Here is a 25,055-nt window from a genome sequence, read left to right on the forward strand (position 1 = left end):
ACTTTATGCATTATTTTCACTGGAAACTTTTTTGTCTCTTTATTTATTCATAGTGTTTTCTTTCATTTGTAGACTAATTCGAATTGTTTTAACTTAATTCTTTATTTTCTTTGGATTTTCCATTTGGGAATTCCACCTGTGCATATTGCGCTTGTCCCTCCTCGTGTCGTATGCGTCTTCAGACTCCAGTCTCCGCTCTGACTCAGAAGCACTCACCTGGACCGGAGCTCAAGGAGGCGAGACCCACATGTACCCCGCAGAGCATCGCGCCCAGACGCGGGGAAGGCTGCACTAAGGCACGGCGTGGCCACTTCAAGAGAGACGTACAGTTGGAACTCAGCTCTTACTATAAGACAATCAACAGAAGCTCATACCTCCTCTTCCCAACGCGAAGAGAGCGGGAGAGAGAGAGAGAGAGAGAGAGAGAGAGAGAGAGAGAGAGAGAGAGAGAGAGAGAGAGAGAGAGAGAGAGAGAGAGAGAGAGAGAGAGAGAGACTGATTTGTACAGACCGTCGTCCATTGCAATTGGCACATTGAAGAAATATAAAGAAAACCCAAGGAAGAAAGTGTGTGGAGTGAAAAAAAGAAAAAGCATAGCTTGGATATTGAACGGAGCGGGGCATGTGGATATTGGCTATCATCTTTTTCCAGTGCATCTTGAATGGTGAGTTGTGCTATTTAAAACGAACTTCATTAAAGACATGCTCTGGAAATGTTAATTTAATATTAATTTACCTCTGAGCAAAACTTACCAGATATAGCCTATCTTGATTATTTGCAGAATAATATTATTTATTTTGTGGTAAAATGATATAGTCAATAGTTGTTGCTATGTCCTGAGAGCCCAATTGGAGAGCGGTTGGATTGGGCAGCAGCAGCAGTGCTGGCTGAGCTGAGCCTGCCAGTCACATCCCGGTTAATTTGGCTACCTAATACCTATAGTTTGATACTATATGAAAACACTGATTTAAAAACACTGAATAAAAACTAGACTCTACTTTGTTCTTTGGGGCGATTAACGTAATATTTTATAGTAAGACATTTCTAGAATAGTGTAAAAGTAAGACATTTCTAGAATAGTGTAACAGTGCATAGGCTACAGTATATGGCGATGGCTTGATATGAAAATATGAACTAAATGCTGGTATCATTTTGATACATTTTGCAGGTTACACTTCAATAATAAGTAACCTTATTTCAATTTCGTCTAATTGTACTTCATGCCCATATTTGTATCTAATTATATTGAGTGAGATTGTATATTTTGATGAAATTTGTTTTTGGGGAAGGGTAACTTCATGTTTAAAGTAATATCAGAATTTGTTTTATTTTAATCATTTCCAATTAGTAATTATCGTAGCTCATTTGCATATTTACATCAATACAATTACTAATTCTATATATTCATTCATAAAAGCATTATCACATGTGAATTACACTTAAATAGTGTGCCACTTAATTATGACAATAAAATGCAATGATTTCCCCTAGGCACATAGGGTATATAGATTTTTTTATAGGGTTTTCATTGGGGAAAAAACATGCTTATTTGCTATGGGAAATGTAATAGGCCAATTAATGTTTTATATAAGAATACAATTTAGTAAAATATTCCATTGATTAACTGAATTAATCTGTGCATCTTTATTTCTATAAAATCAGAAGGTATCCTGTGAGATAATACTGAAAAACTCGGTTTTATGCTGTCTTTTTTTATGGCATTACACCCACCATATTAGAAGTACAAACATGGAGGCATCAGGATAAAAAAAAAATGTTGAGGCAAGCCCCTTATCGCCCCTTTTCCCTGTGTTCCCCCTGAAACAGTTTAACACACTCCTTTTGTGTTACACAATGCAAAGGTGATTGGCCTGTAATTCCTACAAAATATGGATTTGATAAGAGGCAAATGTGCTTTTGGTTTCGGCTGCCTGAACGCTTAGCGAATTCAAGAAGGGTGTGTGTGAGAGAGAGTGGGGTGGGGGTGGGGGGGGGGGGAGAAGGAGGTTGAGGAGGACAAGGGGTTGGGGGTGTTTGTGGGGGTGGGGGGTGGGAGGGGGGTAGAAAGAATCCAGAGACAAATTGGGACATTTAGAGGATATTTTTAAAGATGGATGGATGGAGTGGGGGTTAAAATGAAAAGTGGACAGATGCATGTAAACTGAGGGGAGAGAGATGCGTCAACCAAAGATGACAAGAAAACCATTTTGTGGCAATGCTGAAGGGCTGAATGAGGTAGTGGTTTGCCACAGAAAATACAGTGAGGCAGTGAGGGACGTATACAAATGCATTTTAACACAACTGAGGCGGGACTGACTGGTTCTAGAGAGAGCACCTGTTCCATAGTATGATGTCCATTTCTAATATCAATCCATTATGTGCTACAATAAACCCTTGTGTGAGCTGAGAGCACTATCTCTCTCTTAGCTTTTGAACAGCTTCACATGGTGTGTTTTGACCATGCAGGCTTCGGCGTTGTAAAATGGCTGCTCCTGAAGCGTTCAGCATGGAAACTTTGAATGAAAACACCACTGTGGATATGATGCATGCAGCGTCTATGGCTGATGTTGATGCTCTGTGTTTTGTTGATAGATTAAGTTTATGTAAGAGTCACCTTGTCAATGAGGTTGTTGAAATGATTGTTTTTTGGGCAGAAGTTGCATACAATAATATACAATACAATATTATTTCATTTTATATGCTTCTTTCTTTCAAAATTACGATTTTTTAAATCAATAAATAATAGATATGACTGATAGGTCATAGATTGAAAATGTCTTATACTGCAGTGTTGCTTATGATATCAGGCTACTTTGCATATTGCTCTATTTCTTCCTGATTTGTATTTTTTGGAATGTCCAACCAGCATCCACATCACCAGCACTATCCTATACTAGAATAGCACAATGTGTAGCCTAGCTCTTCTGGGCAGAGAGAGAGAGAGCCGGAGAGTGATAGAGATTGGATTCCAGAAATAACGGCTTTTAGGGTTTTGGTCTAGCAGCACATGCTCCTGAGGTGGTCTCTATGGAAACGTGGATAATGAGTGTTGGCGCAGTGTGGGCTGGGTCTGAGCAAGGCCACACTCTGTGCAGGTGACCCCGGAAGTGCTTCCCCACAGATTAGACCTGTCACTCCTGCAGCTCTATGATATTATTGTAGATAGAGAGAGGAGATGTGAAGGTTATTATTGCATGTTTTAAAGATGTTATTCTGGTGGAAGTTGTCCGTCATTCTGATACATTATTCCCAGGTTTCTGTTATTTTTCCAGGACTGGCTACCGCAATCAGTAATAGTTTGGTTTTTTGTCTATGTCTATTTGTTTGGTTTAGATCTTGTATTAGATTGTGTATTTATAGTATTTGAGTTATGCAAAGGTATGGAGCAATTTATTAACAAGTTGTTATATCATGTTTTCTTTTTTTAGCTACAGCCTGACATTTGACAATGTAAATCTGGAGAATCTATAGGGCTCTTTCTGTTGCATATATTTGCTGCTTTCCATTTTCAAGACTGAGGTGCAAACTCATCTTGTCTGTGGATACAATTTGCAATCATAAACAATTCACAGTTGCAACGAGTAAAAAGCATTGTAGTGTTGATGTCAATGACACTTTTCCAGTGCTGTTGCATCAGTATTAAATGTAATGGGAACAACATATCTATCCATGGAGAGACAGACTGGGGAAATGGCATAATGTTGTTTTTGCTCAGCAATGCCAGGGGGCAAATATGACACATGCTCAATTGGACACTAATAAGCAGTGCAAATATACAACAATGCTCCTCAATTGGCACTCAGTATCACTGTGTGTGTGTGTGTGTGTTTGTGTGGGGGGGCGGCGAGGGGAGGGGGGGGGGGGGGATATTTGTCCCCTACCTCAGCTAATCCAAACATGAACCATCTCAGTGTGGATTCACCCTACCACCTTTCAGACAGACAGTAGTGTTTTGTCATCAGAACAGAACCAAATTGTGTCTTTCCTCTTATTCAAACACACATTCAGTAGTAAGACTTCCAATGTGGAAAATACCTTAATCTATGCTGGCCTACAAGAGGATTCCTATTTAGAAGATTAAAGCTATCCTAGGCCTGGCATCTGAATAGCTGTCACTATCAGTTAGACTGCTCGTTTAGAACAGGAATAGCCCAGGGAACCAGGCTACAGGATTAACCTTGATAAAGCTGTCATGACCACAGAGATTTGAATCAACCCGTCTGGGAGATCTCCACAGAGAGACCAAGGTTTGGTGTGATCATAGCAGACATCTTGACTTAGTAATTGGGTGCTGTGTTTTTGTCATTGTAAATGGGGGCAAGTGAGTGGAAGAAAATGGCAATTATATTTAGAATGTACAGTGATTATACAAAACATTAAGAACACCTGCTCTTTCCATGACATACACTGACCAGGTGAATCCAGGTGAAAGCTATTATACCTTTTTGATGTCACTTGTTAAATGCACTTCAATCAGTGTAGATGAAGGGGTGGAGACAGGTTAAAGAAGGATTTTTAAGCCTTGAGACAATTGAGACATGGAATGTGTATGTGTGCCATTCAGAGGGTGAATGAGCAAACCAAAATATTTAAGTGCCTTTAAATGGGGTATGGTAGTAGGTGCCAGGCACACTGGTTTGTGTCAAGAACTGCAACGCTGCTGAGTTTTTCACGCTCAACAGTTTCCTGTGTGTATCAAGAATGGTCCACCACCCAAAGGACATCCAGCCAACTTTACACATTTGTGGGAAGCATTGGAGTCAACATGGGCCAGCATCCCTGTGGAACGCTTTTGGCCCCCCCCCCACGTACACTCAGTGTACGTGCCAATGATGGATGTAATTTATCACAAAATGCAGGAATATCTACACACATATCCCCACACAGATCCTAATTGTGTTGAATCCCACTGTACAGATTTAAAAAAATTATATCAAGTTACTGTATTTCTTTCTAGTCATTGTTTCAAATATCAAAGATCAACAAACCTGCACTCCAACCGCCATCTGTGCAACTCATAGATTTGATTTGGGGTCTTCTCTCTTTTCTAAATGTCACCTTATGAAAGACAGTGAACAGTTTGTAAATAAACAGTTATTATTGTATTATCATTTTTATTTAACTAGTAAAAACAGAAGACAACATTGTTTGGAGGTCATGTTCAGGCCAGTGGGAAACTGGCTGTTGGTGTCCTTTGGTATATATCTGTCAGTTCACATATAACCAAGCCTGTATGACAGAGCCACAGCAACAAACACACATGCACAAATGTAAAGTGAAATTTGATAATACTCCTACAACAGCAAAACATTTTATCTAAAAATGACCTAATAGATAAATACCAACAGCACTATAAAATAAAGCCTTACAAAATACATTCTTCCCATAAAAATCTGCATATGGCAAGTATTTGCAATATCTTAAACATTGTGCAAGATGGATGTCATGACATCTCCTAACATATCCCTGAGCTTGGAGTTGGCTGTTACATCCAGAACAGACTGAACCATATGGTAATGTGTGCACATTGAAATGTCAACTGTTTTATTTAACCCAGGCCAGAATGCTTAAGGAGATGATGGTGTGCAACTAAGCATAGAGAGCGATAGAGAGAGAGAGAGAGAATGAGTCAGCATGTGTTACACACTGGTATCTGAAACACTGTAAGGAAGTTAACTATTACACAAGGGCAAGTTCCCACATGCACACACACACAGGTTCTTCCAGGTAGGTGGTGTTTTATATCTGTGAATGAATAAAACAACAGTAGTTAGTAGATAGCCTACGTCGTTTGTTTTCCACTTAGCTGGCATGCTAGTGTTTCCATGTTAAAGTGGGGCAGTAGGCTAATGCCCTGACCCTTCAGGAAGGCAGGAGCTGATCTAAATGTGGCACAGCTAGCCTACAAGTGGAGATACTGTGGGCCCTACTGTATATTCACAAGACAAGTGTCCTACATTTGACTGTTGTACCGTGCAGCTTGTATTTCTCAGAACTAACAGCTGTCAATGTTGTATGAGATTTTATCTAGCGAAAGGGAATGATTGCCTTGTTCATAGGCCCTATTTTACCTTTGAGATACAGCATACCCCTTCAGCTACAATATCACAGGATGAGTTATTTCGACTTTAGAGGGTATGTTATGTACCATGTCAGGTCAAAAAGGAACTGGTGCTGAAGCCAACACACACACATAGCCTACAGTATACTGTAGACTTGGCCTTGGACATTTAATTCATATATCCATAATCCATCTTGAGCAGCATGAGCATCAGTTGACATATAAAGTTTCCGGCTAAAGTCATGATTTGTTCTCACATGCTCACTCTTGCCCTCTTGCACTATACTATAGACTTATCTGCTATTTTGAACAAGCATTAGAACAACAATGCCAACAGTCCTTCCTGAGATAAGGGCTGTGCCCGGGTTGCCAGATTCTGGACACAGGGGTTGCCAGGCGAAGCGGTTCCTGCCTGGTGGGTTTCTGTATGTAATGTGGTGCACATACACACACACTGCAAAGCTATTTTTGGGAGATTGTTTTTAAAGGCTGTCACAGGGGTAATGGAAGGAGTCCAAATGACCTCTACAGAAAGACTCAGGCTTTGGGGTTTTCTGCACACACACATGCTCACACCAGGTCAGGCTCATTTATAACACAATGGACAGGTATCCCGCCGTGCAAAATTGATTGATCTCCTGAGTTGGGAGGCAGGTGAGGTGGCTTATGCATCTACACAGAACACACTCTTATTTTAATGTAGGTGAATAACATTAGAGTTGGTAACATGAATACAATATATTACAATACAATGCAGCTCATTAAAGACAATGTTATACATTTTTGTCTTATTGCACCAATATTATGGAAAAAGCAAAAAGGCTGTGTGGCCAGTTTGGATGATTTTTGTCAAATGTTTCAATTGTCTTCAGTCAATAGAAATGCTTCTAACAAAAGAGCTATATAAAAACGTTTGTAAAGGAGGGACAGTCACAGGACACATTTTTTATTTAAAAAATTATCTTATGAGTATAACGCATTAAATTAGCAAATTTAAATAAATCCAATTAAAACTAAGCAACACACAAGATCAGTGTGTTTTATTGTTTCAGTGTGTAAAGTGGTGCCTGTTTGTCTTATTCAGCCAATGATTGTTAGCTGCTTGGCTGACTATTAGATGTGTTTGAGGCACATATGACAAGCCCTGGTTAGTATAAAAAAAACAGCACCATTTCTGTAGCCAGAAATGTGTAACATTTTCAAAGATTCTCTACAAATGTCTCATTAAAGTGTTGCTAGCCCCGGGTCCATTCTGTTTCAGTCTCTGCTCTATCAGGCCTTCCCCAGAAGTGATTATGCTAATTGCTGTTTGATCAGATGATTAAATTATAATTTGATTAATCCTGAGCACTAAACGGTCTGAATACGTTTATGTCTGCTTGGTAGCACGGCTTTGCAGAGCTAACGTCTCCTTTCACTACGTAAGCAGACGTGACGAAGGAAGGGATGACCAGAGAATGACTGAGACACACCATCCAGATAGAAAGAAACATTATTTTTTATTTAGATTGCATTTATTCAGATAAGTTAACCAAAAATGTAAATTGTCTTAATGTATATCACATTAAGCCAATACAAAATGCAGGTGTCCCAGTCAGAGAACACCTGAAATTGTAAATAAATATTAGTGTAGCCTATTTTTGCAGTGAGTAGAGTACAGTATTGCTGTCATCATTGTCCTAGTGATTTTTCTGCCAGTCTTGTGTACTGTACCCTCAGTGTCCATCACAATGATTTATATTGTTGTGAGATAGGGTCCTGTTGGTAATATCACTGACTAATGAGGACAGTGTCCTGTGTGTCCCCTAGTGTCCACCCCTCCTGTTGGGGACAAATGCAGGTGTTCTCTGACCGGGACACCTGCATTTTTGAAGGGCAGGTTCCAATGCTTGGTCACACACACACACACACACACACACACACACACACACACACACACACACACACACACACACACACACACACACACACACACACACACACACACACACACACACACACACACACACACACAGAAAGCAGGCTCCCACTGTCGTATTAGAGAGGACTCTGCTGCAGTATGCTTACTCAAAATGTTGTAGCCCTGCCTGTGAAGCAAGTGGAGAGGGTGGGGGAGAGGGAGGGGTAGAAAGGAGAGGGAGGGTAGAGAGAGAAGGGCATGTTTCCTGAAGCATCAGAGAATGGCTGTGAGCGGGAGGGAAAGCAATGATGTCTAGTCATCTGACCCACAATCCCTTTTAACCCCAGGACTTTGATTTGCCCTATTCTAGTGTCAGCCTCTAGCTACTATGGCTAACTGTTTATAGCTTTTTGTTTCTGTGGCTGCTCATTACTTTAACAACAAAAAGATGCAGATACTATATTTGTAATGTTTAATAAATTATTCCTGTACACCTTTTTGTTGTTTCTGTGGCTGCCTGTTTTGAGGACGCCATATTTAATTGACAACAATATAAAAAGAGGCAACTACTATACAGTACCTGTAAGGTTTACCATCAATACATTTTTTCCATAACCCCAAACTTGAATTGAAAAGGAGATGTGTCTCCCTGATACATTTAACCATTGATGGTCAATTAATGCTCAATGTGATTATCTGTCAGCTGCTTGCATCTACTCCCCCAGCTGAAGCCTTGGTGCTGCACACCATGTGAATGTTCTTAAGGATGTCTGTTATGTCATCCAGCCTCTTCTATTCCACCTAATCTCCCTGTTCATCCCTACCTGCTGGATCCAATATCCTATAGGACCTATAGCATTAATCTCACCTGATCTCTCTGCACCAATCAGACACGCATGTTGACTGGCCTATCATAGGCATGTTTGTCAGACTGTCCTTTGAGTCTTGTCCTATAAGAGAATTGTTAGTCACTTTCGTATCCAGATACTCATAGCTTTTGGGATGGGGTTTGTGATGGTTTGTGATTACTTCTTTTGATCTGACTCTGTCAGTCTTTTACCCTGAGGGAGACTCATGTCAACAAAACAAGCTCTGATTCATACTTTGAACTGGAAGAGATGCACAATCACAGTTGTCATTAAACATTCTCTACACTCTACTTTGGAAACTTTTTTCCAAATAATGTCATTACAAATGTTGTCAGATGAAGAATTATAAATGTTTTTTATAAGGCGACATGACCGATTTACAGGCTCCTAACCAATTGTGCTATTTTGTGTGTTTTTTTTGCATTGTTTGTAACTTATTTTGTACATAATGTTTCTGCTACTGTCTCTTATGACCGAAAAGAGCTTCTGGATATCAGAACAGTGATTACTCACCTCGACCTGGACAAATCTTTTTTATTTAATGAGTCTGACACGAAGGATATACTGTTGTTCCCGGACCAGGCCCAAATCCTTGTCATTCGCATGAAGAAAAGACAGAGATACAGAGGGAGCAGATCCGGGTGCCTTGTGAGAATTCGTCTGCGAGTGTGTAACCCTCTTCTACCATCCGTTCTATTGGCCGACGTGCAATCACTGGAAGATAAACTGGATGAGCTCCATTCGAAAACTATCCTACCAACGGGACAGTAAAAACTGTAATATCTTATGTTTCACCGAGTCATGGCTGAACGACGACACAGATAATATACAGTTGGCTGGGTTTTCCATGCATCAGCAAGACAGAACAGCGACCTCCGGTAAGGCGAGGGGTGGTGGTGTGTGTCTATCTGTCAATAACAGCTGGTGCGGGATGTCTAATATTAAGGAAGTCTCGAGGTTTTGCTCGCCTGAGGTAGAGTACCTCATGATAAGATGTAGACCACACTACCTACCAAGAGAGTTTTCATCTATATTTTTCATAGCTGTCTATTTACCACCACAAACCGATTCTGGCACTAAGACCGCACTCAACGAGCTGTATAAGGCCATAAGCAAACAAGAAAGTGCTCAACAAGAAGCGGTGCTCCTAGTGGCCGGGGACTTTAATACAGGCAAACTTAAATCCGTTTTACCAGCATGTCACATGTGCAACCAGAGGGAAAAAAACTCTAGACCACATTTACTCCACACACAGAAACGCATACAAAGCTCTCCCTCGCCCTCCATTTGGCAAATCTGACCATAATTCTATCCTCCTGATTCCTGCTTACAAGCAAAAATTAAACCCGGAAGTACCAGTGACTCGCTCAATACGGAATTGGTCAAATGACACGGATGCTAAGCTACAGGACTATTTTGCTAGCACAGACTGGAATATGTTCCGAGATTCATCCAATGGCACTGAGGAGTATACCACCTCAGTCACCGGCTTCATCAATAAATGCATTGACGACGTCGTCCCCACAGTGACCGTACGTACATATCACAACCAGAAGCCATGGATTACAGGCAACATCCGCACCAAGCTAAAGGCTAGAGCTGCCGCTTTCAAGGAGCGGGAGACTAATCTGGATGCTTATAAGTTATCCCGCTATATACCCTCAGATAAACCATAAAAAAAGCTAAGCGTCAATACAGGACTAAGATTGAATCCTACTACACCGGCTCTGACGCTTGTCGGATGTGGCAGGGCTTGCAAACTATTATGGACTATAAAGGGAAACCCAGCCGCAAGCTGCCCAGTGACGTGAGCCTACCAGACAGGCTAAATGCCTTTTATGCTCGCTTCGAGGTAAGCAACACTGAAGCATGCAGGAGAGCACCAGCTGTTCCGGATGACTGTGTGATCGTGCTCTCCTTAGCCGATGTGAGCAAGACCTTTAAACAGGTCAACTTTCACAAGGCCACGGGGCCAGATGGATTATGAGGACATGTACTCAGAGCATATGTGCACCAACTGGCAAGTGTCTTCACTGACATTTTCAACATCTCCCTGACCATTGCCTTTAAATTGTTTCACTGTGTCTCTGAATACCTCTCTACTACCGTGACATCATCATATCTGATCGAATCCAGTTTGATAGAGACGTCCCCTTCTTGGAAATGGGACTGACTGTGTGGCCTCACTGATTACTGTAAGATAATCAGGACTGGAGTATTACTGGTTATGATTGGTTGTTGTTTTGGTATTAGACCAGTGCATGTACAGTTGAAGTCGGAGGTTTACATACACCTAAGCTAAATACATTTAAACTCAGTTTTTCACAATTCCTGACATTTAATCCTAGTAAAATCTCCCTGTCTTAGGTCAGTTAGGATCACCACTTTATTTTAAGAATGTGAAATGTCAGAATAATAGTAGAGAGAATGATTTATTTCAGCTTTATTTCTTTCATCACATTCCCAATGGGTCAGAAGTTTACATACACTCAATTAGTATTTGGTAACATTGCCTTTAAATTGTTTAATTTGGGTCAAACGTTTCGGGTAGACTTCCACAAGCTTCCCACAATATGTTGGGTGAATTTTGGCCCATTCCTCCTGACAGAGCCGGTGTAACTGAGTCAGGTTTGTAGGCCATCTATTTTGTGAAGTGCACCAGTCCCTCCTGCAGCAAAGCACCCCCACAGCATGATGCTGCCACCCCCCGTGCCTCACGGTTGGGATGGTGTTCTTCGGCCTGCATGTACCCTCTTTTTCCTCCAAACATAACAATGGTCATTATGGCCAAACAGTTCTATTTTTGTTTCATCAGACCAGAGGACATTTCTCCAAAAAGTACGATCTTTGTCCCCATGTGCAGTTGCAAACCGTAGTCTGGCTTTTTTATGGCGGTTTTGGAGCAGTGGCTTCTTCCTTGCGGAGCGGCCTTTCAGGTTATGTCGATATAGGACTCGTTTTACTGTGGATATAGATACATTTGTACCTGTTTCCTCCAGCATCTTCAGAAGGTCCTTTGCTGTTGTTCTGGGATTGATTTGCACTTAGTACGTTCATCTCTAGGAGACAAAACGCGTCTCCTTCCTGAGCGGTATGACGGCTGCGTGGTCCCATGGTGTTTAGAGTTGCGTACTATTGTTTGTACAGATGAACTTGGTACTTTAGGCGTTTGGAAATTGCTCCCAAGGATGAACCAGACTTGTGGAGGTCAACAATTTCTTTTCTGAGGTCTTGGCTGATTTCTTTTGATTTTCCCATGATGTCAAGCAAAGACGCACTGAGTTTGAAGGTAGGCCTTGAAATACATATACAGGTACACCTCCAATTGATTCAAATGATGTCAATTAGCCTATCAGAAGCTTCTAAAGCCATGACATCATTTTCTGGAATTTTCCAAGCTGTTTAAAGGCACAGTCAACTTAGTGTATGTAAACTTCTGACCCACTGGAATTGTGATACAGTGAATTATAAGTTAAATAATCTGTCTGTAAACAATTGTTGGAAAAATTACTTGTGTCATGCACAAAGTAGATGTCCTAACCGACTTGCCAAAACTATAGTTTGTAAACAAGAAATTTGTTGAGTGGTTGAAAAACAAGTTTTAATGACTCCAACCTAAGTGTATGTACATTTCCGACTTCAACTGTACATGTTTCAAGCAGACCACCATTGTCCCTGTGCCCAACGAACACGAAGGTATCCTGCCTAAATGACTACCGCGCCGTAGGACTCACATAGGCAGCCATGAAGTGCTTTGAAAGGCTAGTCATGGCTCACATCAACACCATCATCCCAGAAACCCTTGACCCACTCCAATTCGTATACTGCCCCAACAGATCCACAGATTACGCAATTTCAATTGCACTCCACACTGCCCTTTCCCACCTGGACAAAAGGAAACCTATGTGAGAATGCTGTTCATTGACTACAGCTCAGAGTTCAACACCATAGTGCCCACAAAGCTCATCACTAAGCTAAGGACCCTGGGACTAAACACCTCCTTCTGCAACTGGATCCTGGACTTCCTGACGGGCCTTCCCCAGGTGGTAAGGGTAGGCAACAACACATCTGCCGCGCTGATCCTAAACATGGGAGCCCTCAGGGGAGCTTGCTCATTCCCCACGACACAACGGTGGTAGGCCTGATCACCGACAACGATGGGACAGCCTATACAGAGGAGGTCAGAGACCTGGCAGTGTGGTGCCAAGACAACAACCTCTCCCTCAACGTGAACAAGACAAAGGAGCTGATCGTGGACTACAGGAAAAGGAGGGCCGAACACACCCCCATTCACATCGACGGGGCTGTAGTGGAGCGGGTCGAGAGCTTCAAGTTCCTTCGTGTCCACATCACCAACAAACTATTATGGTCCAAACACACCAAGACAGTCGTGAAGAGGGAACGACAACGCATATTCCCCTTCAGGAGACTGAAAAGATTTGGAATGGTTCCCCAGATCCTCAAAAGGTTCTACAGCTGCACCATCGAGAGCATCCTGACCGGTTGCATCACCAATTGGTATGGCAACTGCTCGGCATCCGACTGTAAGGCGCTACAGAGGGTAGTGAATACGGCCCAGTACATCGCTGGGTCCAAGCTTCCTGCCATCCAGGACATCTATACTAGGCGGTGTCAGAGGAAGGCCCAAAAAAGCATGTAATTGTAAGGTCTAAACCTGTTCTTTTTGGCACATGTGACAAATAAAATGTGATTTGTTTATGTGCACGTTCAGCTTCATAGCGGCAGTAGAGGGAGCTCGTTTAGCTGTTAGTAAACAGAGTTCTTCTGTTTCCTCATCATGCCAGCTCTCTGCCACTCTCCCTCCCCTCTCTCTCCCCGTCCTCTCTCTTCTCACTCTTTCTCTCTCTCTCTCTCTCTCTCTCTCTCTCTCTCTCTCTCTCTCTCTCTCTCTCTCTCTCACACACACACTCTATCCTCCTCTCTCTCTCTGTCCCTCTCTCTCTCTTTCTCTCTCTCCTCTCAGTGATTCAGACATTAATGTCTCAGTGCTGTAACTGATTAAGATCTAACTGGCATCCCCTCAGGATCTCCTCTCTCCTCACTCCTGTTCCCCGCTCCTGTAAATGAGCATTCAGATGCATCAACTAACCCACTTGAATGAAAAAAAAACAGAAAAAGTGCAAGAACGACCCTCATCTCATCACGCGTCCTCAGGAGGATCCACATCAGAGGAGGATATCATTGGTTTTACATAGCGCTGGAGCAGAGTGCCACTAAGCATGCTGCTCAGTATTATTCATGAGAGCAAATTGGGAGCCGGGGAGTTAGTCGGCAGCATTGGCAGGCAGGCGAGGGCCCTTTCGTTCTTGGGCTGTAGCAACGCGCCTCTTGCCGTGTAAGCCCTGGGGGCAGGAGAGGGAAGGGGGTGTGGGGGTGTGCTTACTCACTGTCACAGGACCCTGTCCCTCCTGAACTCCCCCCTCCCTCTTCTCTCCGGAGGCACTCTGCCTTAATTACCTGCAGCTCCAGTCCTGAGCCCTGACATGGCCTGTCAGTGTGCCACAGTCAGTCTGCCACTGGGGATGCCCAGCAATGGACCAGACCACATCACAGACACACAGACATTGCCTTGCCTTGCTCTGCTCTGTCCTCACCAAGCATGGCCATGGCTAACAGCCAACCAGCAATACTACAACCACTAGCACTCAGACAGCCTAGCTGGCCTTAGGAATGGACTGGAGGACATAATATGGCCAATTGCTAGATCACTGTATTGAGGTCAAGTGATGGTGAGATACTGTTGCACACACTTGTGAATATGGAGGACACCTATATGGAGGACACCAACTGAATGAATTCAACTGAAATGTATCTTCTGCATTTAACCCAACCCCTCTGAATCAGTGAGGTGCGGGGGGCTGCCTTTATCGACATCCATGCCCAGGGAGCAGTTGTTGTTGGGGGTCAACAACAGATTTTTACCTTGTCGGCTCAGGGATTCGATCCAGCAACCTTTTAGTTGCTGGCTCAATGCTCCTACCCGGCAGGCTACTTGCCGCTACCAATATTAAAAGAAGGATGTAAGTAATCAGTAGCTGAAATAAGGAAAATTGAGTAGCTTGGCCATCTGCTGTTGGGTGGGTGTTGTTTGGTGGAGGTAAACACATGCACAGAACGGAGCCACTGAAGCATCAATGGGCTAGCTGCTAATACATGGGCCTATTTATGTTACTGTTAGCTCGGTCAGTATTGATCCGTATATAAATCGCCTGGGTGGTTTTGAACGCAGCAGTGGAGCAGAGTACTAGGTGATGGTGTGTCCTTGAGCTGTCATGCAGGCCCGTAGCAATGTAACAGAAAGGAAGCCCCCAGAGCCAGACCTGAGCGGACAGGACAGGGAGAGTGCATTAGAGTCACCAGCAATCCAGGATCAGAGACTTCATTCACTATGGGCCTTCTCCAACAGGGAGTGACACAACTACAGGGCCATCCATTATTTTACACCAAGAGAAGGCCCTCTTCCAACTCCAACAGTCAAACCAGCCAAACCCTCAGTTCCCTCAGCTTTGCTGATAGAGGGAAATAAACACATTCATTATAGATGTGTTGGATGCATTATTGAACAGTATCACTTCTTTCTTCTTTGTGGTTTGGCTCATGGAAAAATGATGTCAATTAAAGGTGCAGGTCGCTGAGCGTGTGGCGGCTTTTAGAGAGTTTGTGGGATGACTGACAGATCGGTGGACGGTGTGTGTTTGTGTGTGTGTGTGTGTGTGTGTGTGGACGTGTTTAACTATTCTTGTGTGACCAGAAGTCCCCACAATAATAGTAAACGAACAAAAATTTGACCAACTGGGGACATTTTGTTGGTCCCCACCAGTGGTGGAAAAAGTACTTAGTTGTCATACAAAGTAAAGATACCTAAATAGAAAATGACTCAAGTAAAAGTAAAAGTCACCCAGTATAATACTACTTTAATAAAATTCTAAAAGTATCTGGTTTTAAATGTACTCTTTGAGTAAAAGTACAAAGTTAAAGTTGGTCCTCTGTAGCTCAGCTGGTAGAGCACGGCGCTTGTAACGCCAAGGTAGTGGGTTCGATCCCCAGGACCACCCATACACAAAAAATGTATGCACGCATGACTGTAAGTCGCTTTGGATAAAAGCGTCTTCTAAATGGCATATTATTATTAAAGTAAATACTGTACAGACAATTCCTTATGTTAAGCAAACCAGACGGCACAACTTGTTTTTATTTATTTACGGTCAGCCAGGGGCTAGAATTAGTGTTAGGGTTAGAAGTAGGTTTAGGGTTAGGAACTAGGGTTAGGTTTAGGGTTAGGGTTAAGGTTAGGGTAAGGGAAAATAGGATTTTGAATGGGACGGAATTGTTGTCCCCACAAGGTTAGCTGTACAAGACTGTGTGTGTGTGTGTGTGTGTGAGAGAGAGAGAGAGAGAGAGAGAGAGAGAAAGAAAGAGAGAGAAAGAAAGAGAGAGAGAGAGAGAGAGAGAGAGAGAGAGAGCGAGAGAGAGAGAGAGAGAGAGAGAGAGAGAGAGAGAGAGAGAGAGAGAGAGAGAGAGAAACGTTTATCCTAAACAGGTGTATACTTTACAGTGAAATCCTTACTTACAATCCCATTCGCAACAATGCAGAGTTATAAAGTAAGACAAATATTTGGTAAATAAAAAGGAAATAGTAACACAATAAATACGGAGTACCAGTACCAAGTCAATGTGCAGGGGTACGAGGTAGTTGAGGTAATTGAGGTAATACAGTGTGTACATGTAGATAGGGGTAAAAGTGACTAGGCAATCAGGATATATAATAAACAGAGTAGCAGCAGCATGTGAAGAGTGTGAAAGTGTGTCTATCTGTTAGTGTGTGTGTGTGTGTGTGTGTGTGTGTGTGTGTGTGTGTGTGTGTGTGTGTGTGTGTGTGTGTGTGTGTGTGTGTGTGTGTGTGTGTGTGTGTGTGTGTGTGTGTGTGTGTGTGTGTGTGTGTGTGTGTGTGGCGTCAAAATGCATGTGTGTGTGTTTTGTGTGTGTGAGCGTATGTAGTGTGTGTGCGTTGGAGTGTCAGTGTAGTATGTGTGAGTGTGTGGGTAGAGTCTAGTGTGTGTGCATAGAGTCAGTGCAATAAATAATAAAGGGGGTCAATGTAAATAGTCAGAGTTGCCATTTGATTAACTGTTCAGCAGTCTTATGGCTTGGGGGTAGAAGCTGTTCAGGTGCCTTTTGGTCCCAGTCTTGGCGCTCCTGTACCGCTTGCCATACGGTAGCAGAGAGAACAGTCTATGACCTGGGTGGCTGGAGTCTTTGACCATTTTTAGGGCCTTCCTCTGACACCGCCTGGTATAGAGGTCCTGGATGGCAGGAAGCTTGGCCCCAGTGATGTACTGGGCCGTACCCACTACCCTATGTAGCGCCTTGCGGTCGCATGCCGAGCAGTTGCCATACCAAGCGGTGGGGTAGCCAGTAAAGATGCTCTCAATGCTGCAGCTGTATAACTTTTTAAGGATCTGAGGGCCTATGCCAAATCTTTTCAGACACCTGAGGGGGAAGAGGCATTGTCGTGCCCTCTTCACGACTGTGTTGCTGTGTTTGAACCATAATAGGTCCTTAGTGATGTGGACACAGAGGAACTTGAAGCTCTCGACCTGATCCACTACAGCCCTGTCGACGTGACTGGAGGCGTGTTCTGTCCTCCGTTTCCTGTAGTCCACGATTAGCTCCTTTGTCTTTCCCACGTTGAGGGAGAGGTTGTTGTCCTGGCACCACACTACCAGGTCTCTGACCTCCTCCCTATAGGCTGTCTCATCGTCGTCAGGGATCAGGCCTACCACCGTCATGTCGTCGACAAACTTAATGATGGCGTTGGACTTGTGCATGGCCACGCAGTCGTGGGTGAACAGGGAGTAAAGTATGGGACTGAGCACGCACCCCTGAGCGGCCCCTTTGTTGAGGATCAACATGGAGACTGTGTTGTTGCCTACCCTCACCACCTGGGTGTGGCCCGTCAGGAAGTCCAGGATCCAGTTGCAGAGGGAGCTGTTCAGTCCCAGGATCCTTAGCTTAGTGATGAGCTCCTTGAAAGCGGAAGCTCTAGCCTTTAGCTCAGTGCGGATGTTGCCTGTAACCCATGCTTCTGGTTGGGATATGTACGTTTGGTCACTGTGGGGACTACATTGTCGATGCACTTATTAATGAAGCCGGTGACTGATGTGGTAAACTCCTCAATGCCATCGGATGAATCCCAGAACATTTTCTAGTCTGTGCTAGAGAAACAGTCCTGTAGCTTAGCATCTGCTTCATGGGACCACTGACATCCTAGTAGAAACTAGGTACAACAGATTAAAGTTTTCCTTTATTAAAATCACTGGCCACTAGGAGTGCCGCCTCTGGATAAGCATATTCTTGTTTTGTTATGGCCCTATACAGCTCGTTGAGTGCGGTCTTAATGCCAGCATCGGTTTCTGGTGGTAAATAGACAGCTACGAAAAATACAGATGAAAACTCTCTTGGTGAAGTAGTATGGTCTACAGCTTATCATGAGGTATTCTAACTCTGGTGAGCAGAACCTCAAGACTTCCTTAATACTAGAGATTGCGCACCAGCTGTAGTTAATAAAGAGACAAACAAAACAACCCCCCTGATCTAACCGGACACTGCTGTCCTTGTTCAGCCATGACTCTGAGAAGCATAGTATATTACAGTTCTTAATGTCCTGTTGATAGGATAGTCTCAAATGGAGCTCGGTAGAGGAGGTTTATTTTTTGCCGCCGTAGTTTCATCAGGGTGCCCGCACACCAGCCTCTATAGCGCCGTCTTCTCCTTCTTCGAGTGTCGGGGATTTGGGCCTGGTCCGGGATAATCAATATGTCTTTCGTCTCAGACTCACTGAAGTAGAAGTCCTTGGCCAAATCGAGGTTAGTGATAGCAGATCTGAAAAAAAGTTTAAAATACACAGAATTCCACAATTGGTCAGGAGCCCGTAAAACGGGCCGCCATTCCTTCCCGGCGCCATGAAATGTGTTGCTTTACAGGGTCAGCCATAGTAGTACGGCATCCCTTGAGCAAATGAGGGTTGAGTGCCTTGCTCAAGTGCAAATCCTGGACAAGAGGAACACCTACGTGAGAATGCTATTCATTGACTACAGCTCAGCGTTCAACACCATAGTGCCCTCAAAGCTCATCACTAAGCTAAGGACCCTGGGACTAAACACCTCCCTCTGCAACTGGATCCTGGACTTCCTGACGGGCCACCCCCAGGTGGTAAGGGTAGGTAATAACACATCTACCACGCTGATCCTCAACACGGGGGCCCCTCAGGGGTGCGTGCTCAGTCCCTCCTGTACTCCCTGTTCACCCATGACTACATGGCCAGGCATGACTCCAACACCATCATTAAGTTTGCCGACGACACAACAGTGGTAGGCCTGATCACCGACAACGATGAGACAGCCTATAGGGAGGAGGTCAGAGACTTGGCCCTGTGCTGCCATGATAACAACCTCTCCCTCAACATAATCAAGACAAAGGAGATGATTCTGGACTACAGGAAATAAAAAGAGGACTGAGCACGCCCCCATTCTCATCGACGGGGCAGTAGTGGAACAAGTTGAGAGCTTCAAGTTCCTTGGTGTCCACATCACCAACAAACTATCATGGTCCAAACACAACAAGACAGTCGTGAAGAGGGCACGACAAAGCCTATTCCCCCTCAGGAGACTGAAAAGATTTGGCATGGGTCCTCAGATCCTCAAAATGTTATACAGCAGTACAATCGAGAGCAACCTGACTGGTTGCATCACCGCCTGGTATGGCAACTGCTCGGCCTCCGACCCGCAAGGCACTACAGAGGATAGTGCGTACAGCCCAGTACATCACTGGGGCCAAGCTTCCTGCCATCCTGGACCTCTATACCAGGCGGTGTCAGAGGAAGGCCCAAAAAATTGTCAAACACTCCAGCCACCCAGGTCATAGACTGTTCTCTCTGCTACCGCACGGCAAGCGGTACCGGAGCGCCAAGTGTAGGTCCAAAAGGCTTCTTAACAGCTTCTACCCCCAAGCCATAAGACTCCTGAACAGCTAATCATGGCTAAACGGACTGTTTGCATTGCCCCCCCACCCCACCCCACCACACCCCAACCCTCTCTTTTACGCTGCTGCTACTCTGTTTATTATTTATGCATAGTCACTTTAACTCTACCCACATGTACATATTACCTCAATTACCTCGACTAACCAGTGCCCCCGCACATTGACTCTGTACCGGTACCCCCTGTATACAGCCTCCCTTCTGTTATTTTATTTTACTGCTGCTCTTTAATTATTAGCTATTTTTTACTTATCTATTTTTCACTTAACACTTTTTTTTCTTTTCTTAAAAACTGCATTGTTGGTTAGGGGCTTGTAAGTAAGCATTTCACTGTAAGGTGAATACCTTTCACTGTTGTATTTGCCGCATGTGGCAAATAAAATTTGATTTGATTTGAATTGACAGATTGTTCACGTTTCACTACGGGTATTCAAACCAGTAATCTTCCGATTACTGGTCCAACGCTCTAACCGCTAGGCCACCCTATTTATTAGTGCAGATGATGAGAAGACTGAATCCAGAGGTTATTTACAAAATATACAAATGCAGAAAAATGTTTGACCAAAATACTTTGGCCAATAGCAAAACACAGAGAAAAAAATATATAAACTCACACACCTGAGTATATGGCAGAGCTATAACAACATGCTACCTAGATTATCCTACCGATCCTTGACTTCGGCGATGTCATTTACAAAATAGCCTCCAACTACCCACCATTGTGACCTGTACACTCTTGTTGGCTGGCCCTCACTACATATTCGTCGCCAAACCCACTGGCTCCAGGTCATCTATAAATCACTGCTAGGCAAATCCCCGTCTCACTGGTCACCAAAGCAACACCCACCCGTAGTTTGCGCTCCAGCAGGTATATCTCACTGGTCATCCCCAAAGCCAATACCTCCTTTGGCCGCCATTCCTTCCAGTTCTCTGCTGCCAATGACTGGAACGAACTGCAAAAATCTCTGAAGCTGGAGACTCTTATCTCCCTCACTAACTTTAAGCGTCAGTTGTCAGAGCAGCTTACCGATCACTGCACCTGTACACAGCCATTCTGAAATTAGCCCACCCAACTACCTCATCCCCATATTGTTATTTATTTTGCTAATTTGCACCCCAGTATCTCTATTTGCACATCATCTTTTGCACATCTATCATTCCAGTGTTAATACGAAATTGTAACTATTTTGCACTATGGCCTATTTATTGCCTTACCTCCATAACTTACTACCTATGCACACACTGTATATATATTTTCTGTTGTATTTTTGACTTTATGTTTTGTTTACCCCCATATGTAACTCTGTGTTGTTGTTTTTATCGCACTGCTTTGCTTTATCTTGGCCAGGTCGCAGTTGTAAATGAGAACTTGTTCTCAACTGCCTTACCTGGTTAAATTAAGGTGAAAAAAAAAAAAAAAAAAAAAAGACAAACAGCTGTCCTTGAACAAGAAACACCAGGATTCTAAAAAGACCTGCTCTGACCTGGCATGAACCATTGACACCTTTAAACAGGTAACTTTTCAATAAACCGTGTTCATTTACTTTTAAGGCAATACTAATGCACACTCAACATAACAATGGCCAATAGCCTACATAACATGTTAATGAAAACAAAGACACAAACAGTAGCGTTTACAATCAACTTTCCAAACACCCTCGAAACGGGAGAAACTAATTAATGAGAGGCGCGCGATACCTGTGGGTAAAGCCACATGACTGGCGCGCACTCACTAGGAAGCCAGTTGAGTTCAACGGTGGTAAATTGTACAGGTCGGCAATACTAAGCAAAGACAAAACAATGGTAAAGAGACTCTGGCTTTTGTGCTTTTATAAAGGCCTAATACTGGGCATGCATAATGCTTGATGGGATTAGCGATAGCACAGGGTTAGCAAGCAATGTTTGTACCAAACAATCAGTCCATTTGTGACCGACCGGCACGATTCGGTCTTATGTAGTAAAATTTGAAATTGTGTTTTTTTACATTGGATAAAAGTAGAGACTCAGAGATAGAAAAGTGTATATCATACACTACAGTTGAGGAACAATGGGAAAGTAATTCTGGTTTGAAAGTTGATAAACTTCTAAATAGCCTTTGAATGTTTTGGTACACCCACTGGAGAGCTCTTCTTTGTCTACACCCATTCAGCATAGTTCACACCCTCTTAAGCTATAGCCCGGCCTGTAAACTCAGAGCGTTGTCAGATTGTCCGTTCGTAAATTCAGAGTGTTTTGCTCTCGGAGAGTTCAGAGTGCACACTGGACGCTCTGGCCAAGGAGTAGGGTTGATCCGAGCGCTCTGTCCTAACAACAGCAGTCACGCACCCAAGCTAACTGGCTAACGTTGGCTAGCTTGCTAGCTACTTCCAGACACAAATGAGAGAACAACTCACTCTGACCATTTTATTCACCCTAGCAGAGCTGGTTTGGCTGTTTTTATGTTATCCAGAGCGTTGGTGACTGCAACTGTGCTGCTGGCAACAATTTAATTACGCTTTGCCAACGTTTACTGACACCGGCCATATTCAACGGGTGTTGAGCGTTCGTAAATTTGTCAGTTATTCTGTGCTCTGGCACACTCAAATGAGAGTGCTCTGAAATCGGAGTAGATAGCCAGAGCGAATTTACCAGCTATGTCTATCAACAGTTGTAGCATTGACATCATGAACATTCTATTGAAATGGTTACTTGCATACAGTCTTTTGTTAAGACATGTAGCTAGCTAGCTAGCTAGCTAAACAATGAACCATAATCCCAACTCATGACGTTACTACCCTGCATGAATCTGCAGGTAGCTAACCAACCAGGTTCAATGTTAGCTAGCTAACATTAGGCTATAACTAGCAAAGCAAATGGCTCTGAGATACGAATAATATTACTACACAGATCATACACGTAACGTTAGCTAGCGAGCCAGCCAGCTAACGTTAGCTAGCTAGCTAACAGAACACTTTAACTTGAAATGAAAATGACTTTCTGACAAAATTAGAAACGTGTAATATCTGAATATGTAGCTAGCTAGACTATTTTAGCCGTATACATGGATGGACACTTCTCCCTCTCTGTTAATGATGCCATGTTTGAAGATGTAATCCGGAGACAGGTGTTTTCTCCATCTCCTTAGCTATCATACTCTAATTCTACTGATTTCAAAATTCGATCTCTCGGCATGTCCAGCCCACTCATTATCTCAGCCAATCATGGCTAGCGGAAAGGTTGCTGTCTTTTTCTGTGGCTAAACCAACTAGGCTCGTAATTTAACAATTTTATTCGTATTTACAGATGGCATACAAGTTTGTAATTAAGGCACATGAAAGTTAACATGTTCCAGAAGGCATTTCTGCCAAAAAACACATTTTGACTTTTTAAAAAAAAGTTTACGGTCAAATGGCTCTCTTGTGAAGTAGTGACGCGCAACATATGCCTAGTTTCCTGAAACGAGTCACATTTGTGTGTGGAAAAATGGAGGGAAATGTCCCGACTTGATTATAGCCCTAGCTCACAGGCACATCGTCACACACATCTTCATTCCCTATTATATACATTTCTAAAGGGAAATTCATGAATAGCCTAATTGTGGAGGATAAATGAGATTCAAAACCTATAGTAGCCTATAGTAGTCTTTCAGACCAAAAGTGGACCAAAGTGTTGCAAATACAGACAGACAGACAGGCAGGCAGGTCTGTAGTCTGGCCAGTGCTGATGGCTGTGTATTGATAGGATACATATTCATCTTTCATCTGTCTTTTTAAGATTCCCTCAGTCTGGTTTTGATCTTTCTGGCTGTTCTCCTCTCGGCATTATCAATAGATTCTCAGAAGTGGAGCTGCTACTCTGTAAAGCAACAGTTTATACTTCAGTCGGGCAGCAGCGTTTATTTAATGTGATCTGACTGCTTTATTACAGCTGTTAATGAGATGATTATTCAGAGGTGTTCCGTAAAATACACACAAACACCCTCTAGAACTTCACTGCCAGCCCCACACACACTGTGTCACGCGACGTGTATGCGGTCAGCGAAGTCAAACGCAGGACACAGAGCGGCTGGCAACGTACTTTACTGAACACAGTAATTTACGTACAAAAACAACAAACCTCCAAACAGGGAGGAAAACACAATACCCGTACACAAAGCAACTGCCGGAATGACAAAGAACAATCACACACAATAACCAATGAGAGACAGGGGGTAATATAGGGAATACAATACAACATAATGGGAAACAGGTGTAAACAATAAAGACCAAACAAGACAAACACCGAAACATCGATCGGCAGTAGCTAGTACTCCGGGGACGACGAACACCGAAGCCTGCCTGAGCAAGGAGGAGGAGCAGCCTCGGCTGAATCCGTGACACACAGGGGCTGTTTTGGTAAACACTGTTGATTTAGCTCAATTTGACTTGGTAATTCAGTTTATACAGTCTTGGTCGTAAGAGACAGCTAAGTGCTTTATGATGTGTGTGGTTGTGGTAGGACTTTACATTACAGCACGGAATAAAGTGGTGATAATAGGGTAATAATAAGATAAGTTATAGCTTGTTAATTTACATATATTTGACCTGGTCATTCAGCTATTACAGCTGAAAATGGATGGGTTGTAGGCCTATCCTGCATTCAAATGAGCAAATCGCCCTCAAGTGGCCTCATGGGTGGAATGTTATTCATATTTTTCATATTTTCATAATTAATAAACATGATTTTTCTTAACGCAGAAAATCATTTTTTCTATGTCAAACGGTTTTGTTTTATTTCAGTCTTCTGTGATGTACAGTGGGGAAAAAAAGTATTTAGTCGGCCACCAATTGTGCAAGTTCTCCCACTTAAAAAGATGAGAGAGGCCTGTAATTTTCATCATAGGTACACGTCAACTATGACAGACAAAATGAGAAAAAAAAATCCAGAACATCACATTGTAGGATTTTTAATGAATTTATTTGCAAATTATGGTGGAAAATAAGTATTTGGTCACCTACAAACAAGCAAGATTTCTGGCTCTCACAGACCTGTAACTTCTTCTTTAAGAGGCTCCTCTGTCCTCCACTCGTTACCTGTATTAATGGCACCTGTTTGAACTTGTTATCAGTATAAAAGACACCTGTCCACAACCTCAAACAGTCACACTCCAAACTCCACTATGGCCAAGACCAAAGAGCTGTCAAAGGA

At 43.1% G+C, this 25,055-nt stretch overlaps 1 protein-coding gene across 2 annotated transcripts in view; it reads left to right on the top strand.

Moving 5' to 3' along the window:
- Window positions 1-621: 621 nt before the first annotated feature.
- Window positions 622-25,055, top strand: part of LOC311136573 (cell adhesion molecule DSCAM-like) — a gene marked incomplete at both ends in the record, with an annotated part of 150,008 nt that continues 125,574 nt past the window's right edge. For both annotated transcript variants that reach the window (XM_084170759.1, XM_084170760.1), the window contains one exon: window positions 622-664. In XM_084170759.1, the coding sequence (XP_084026885.1) occupies window positions 622-664 (43 nt within the window). The remainder of the gene's footprint in view (window positions 665-25,055) is intronic.

This window comes from Coregonus lavaretus (assembly GCF_964263955.1).
Source record: "Coregonus lavaretus genome assembly, chromosome: 10".
NCBI lineage: Eukaryota > Metazoa > Chordata > Actinopteri > Salmoniformes > Salmonidae > Coregonus > Coregonus lavaretus.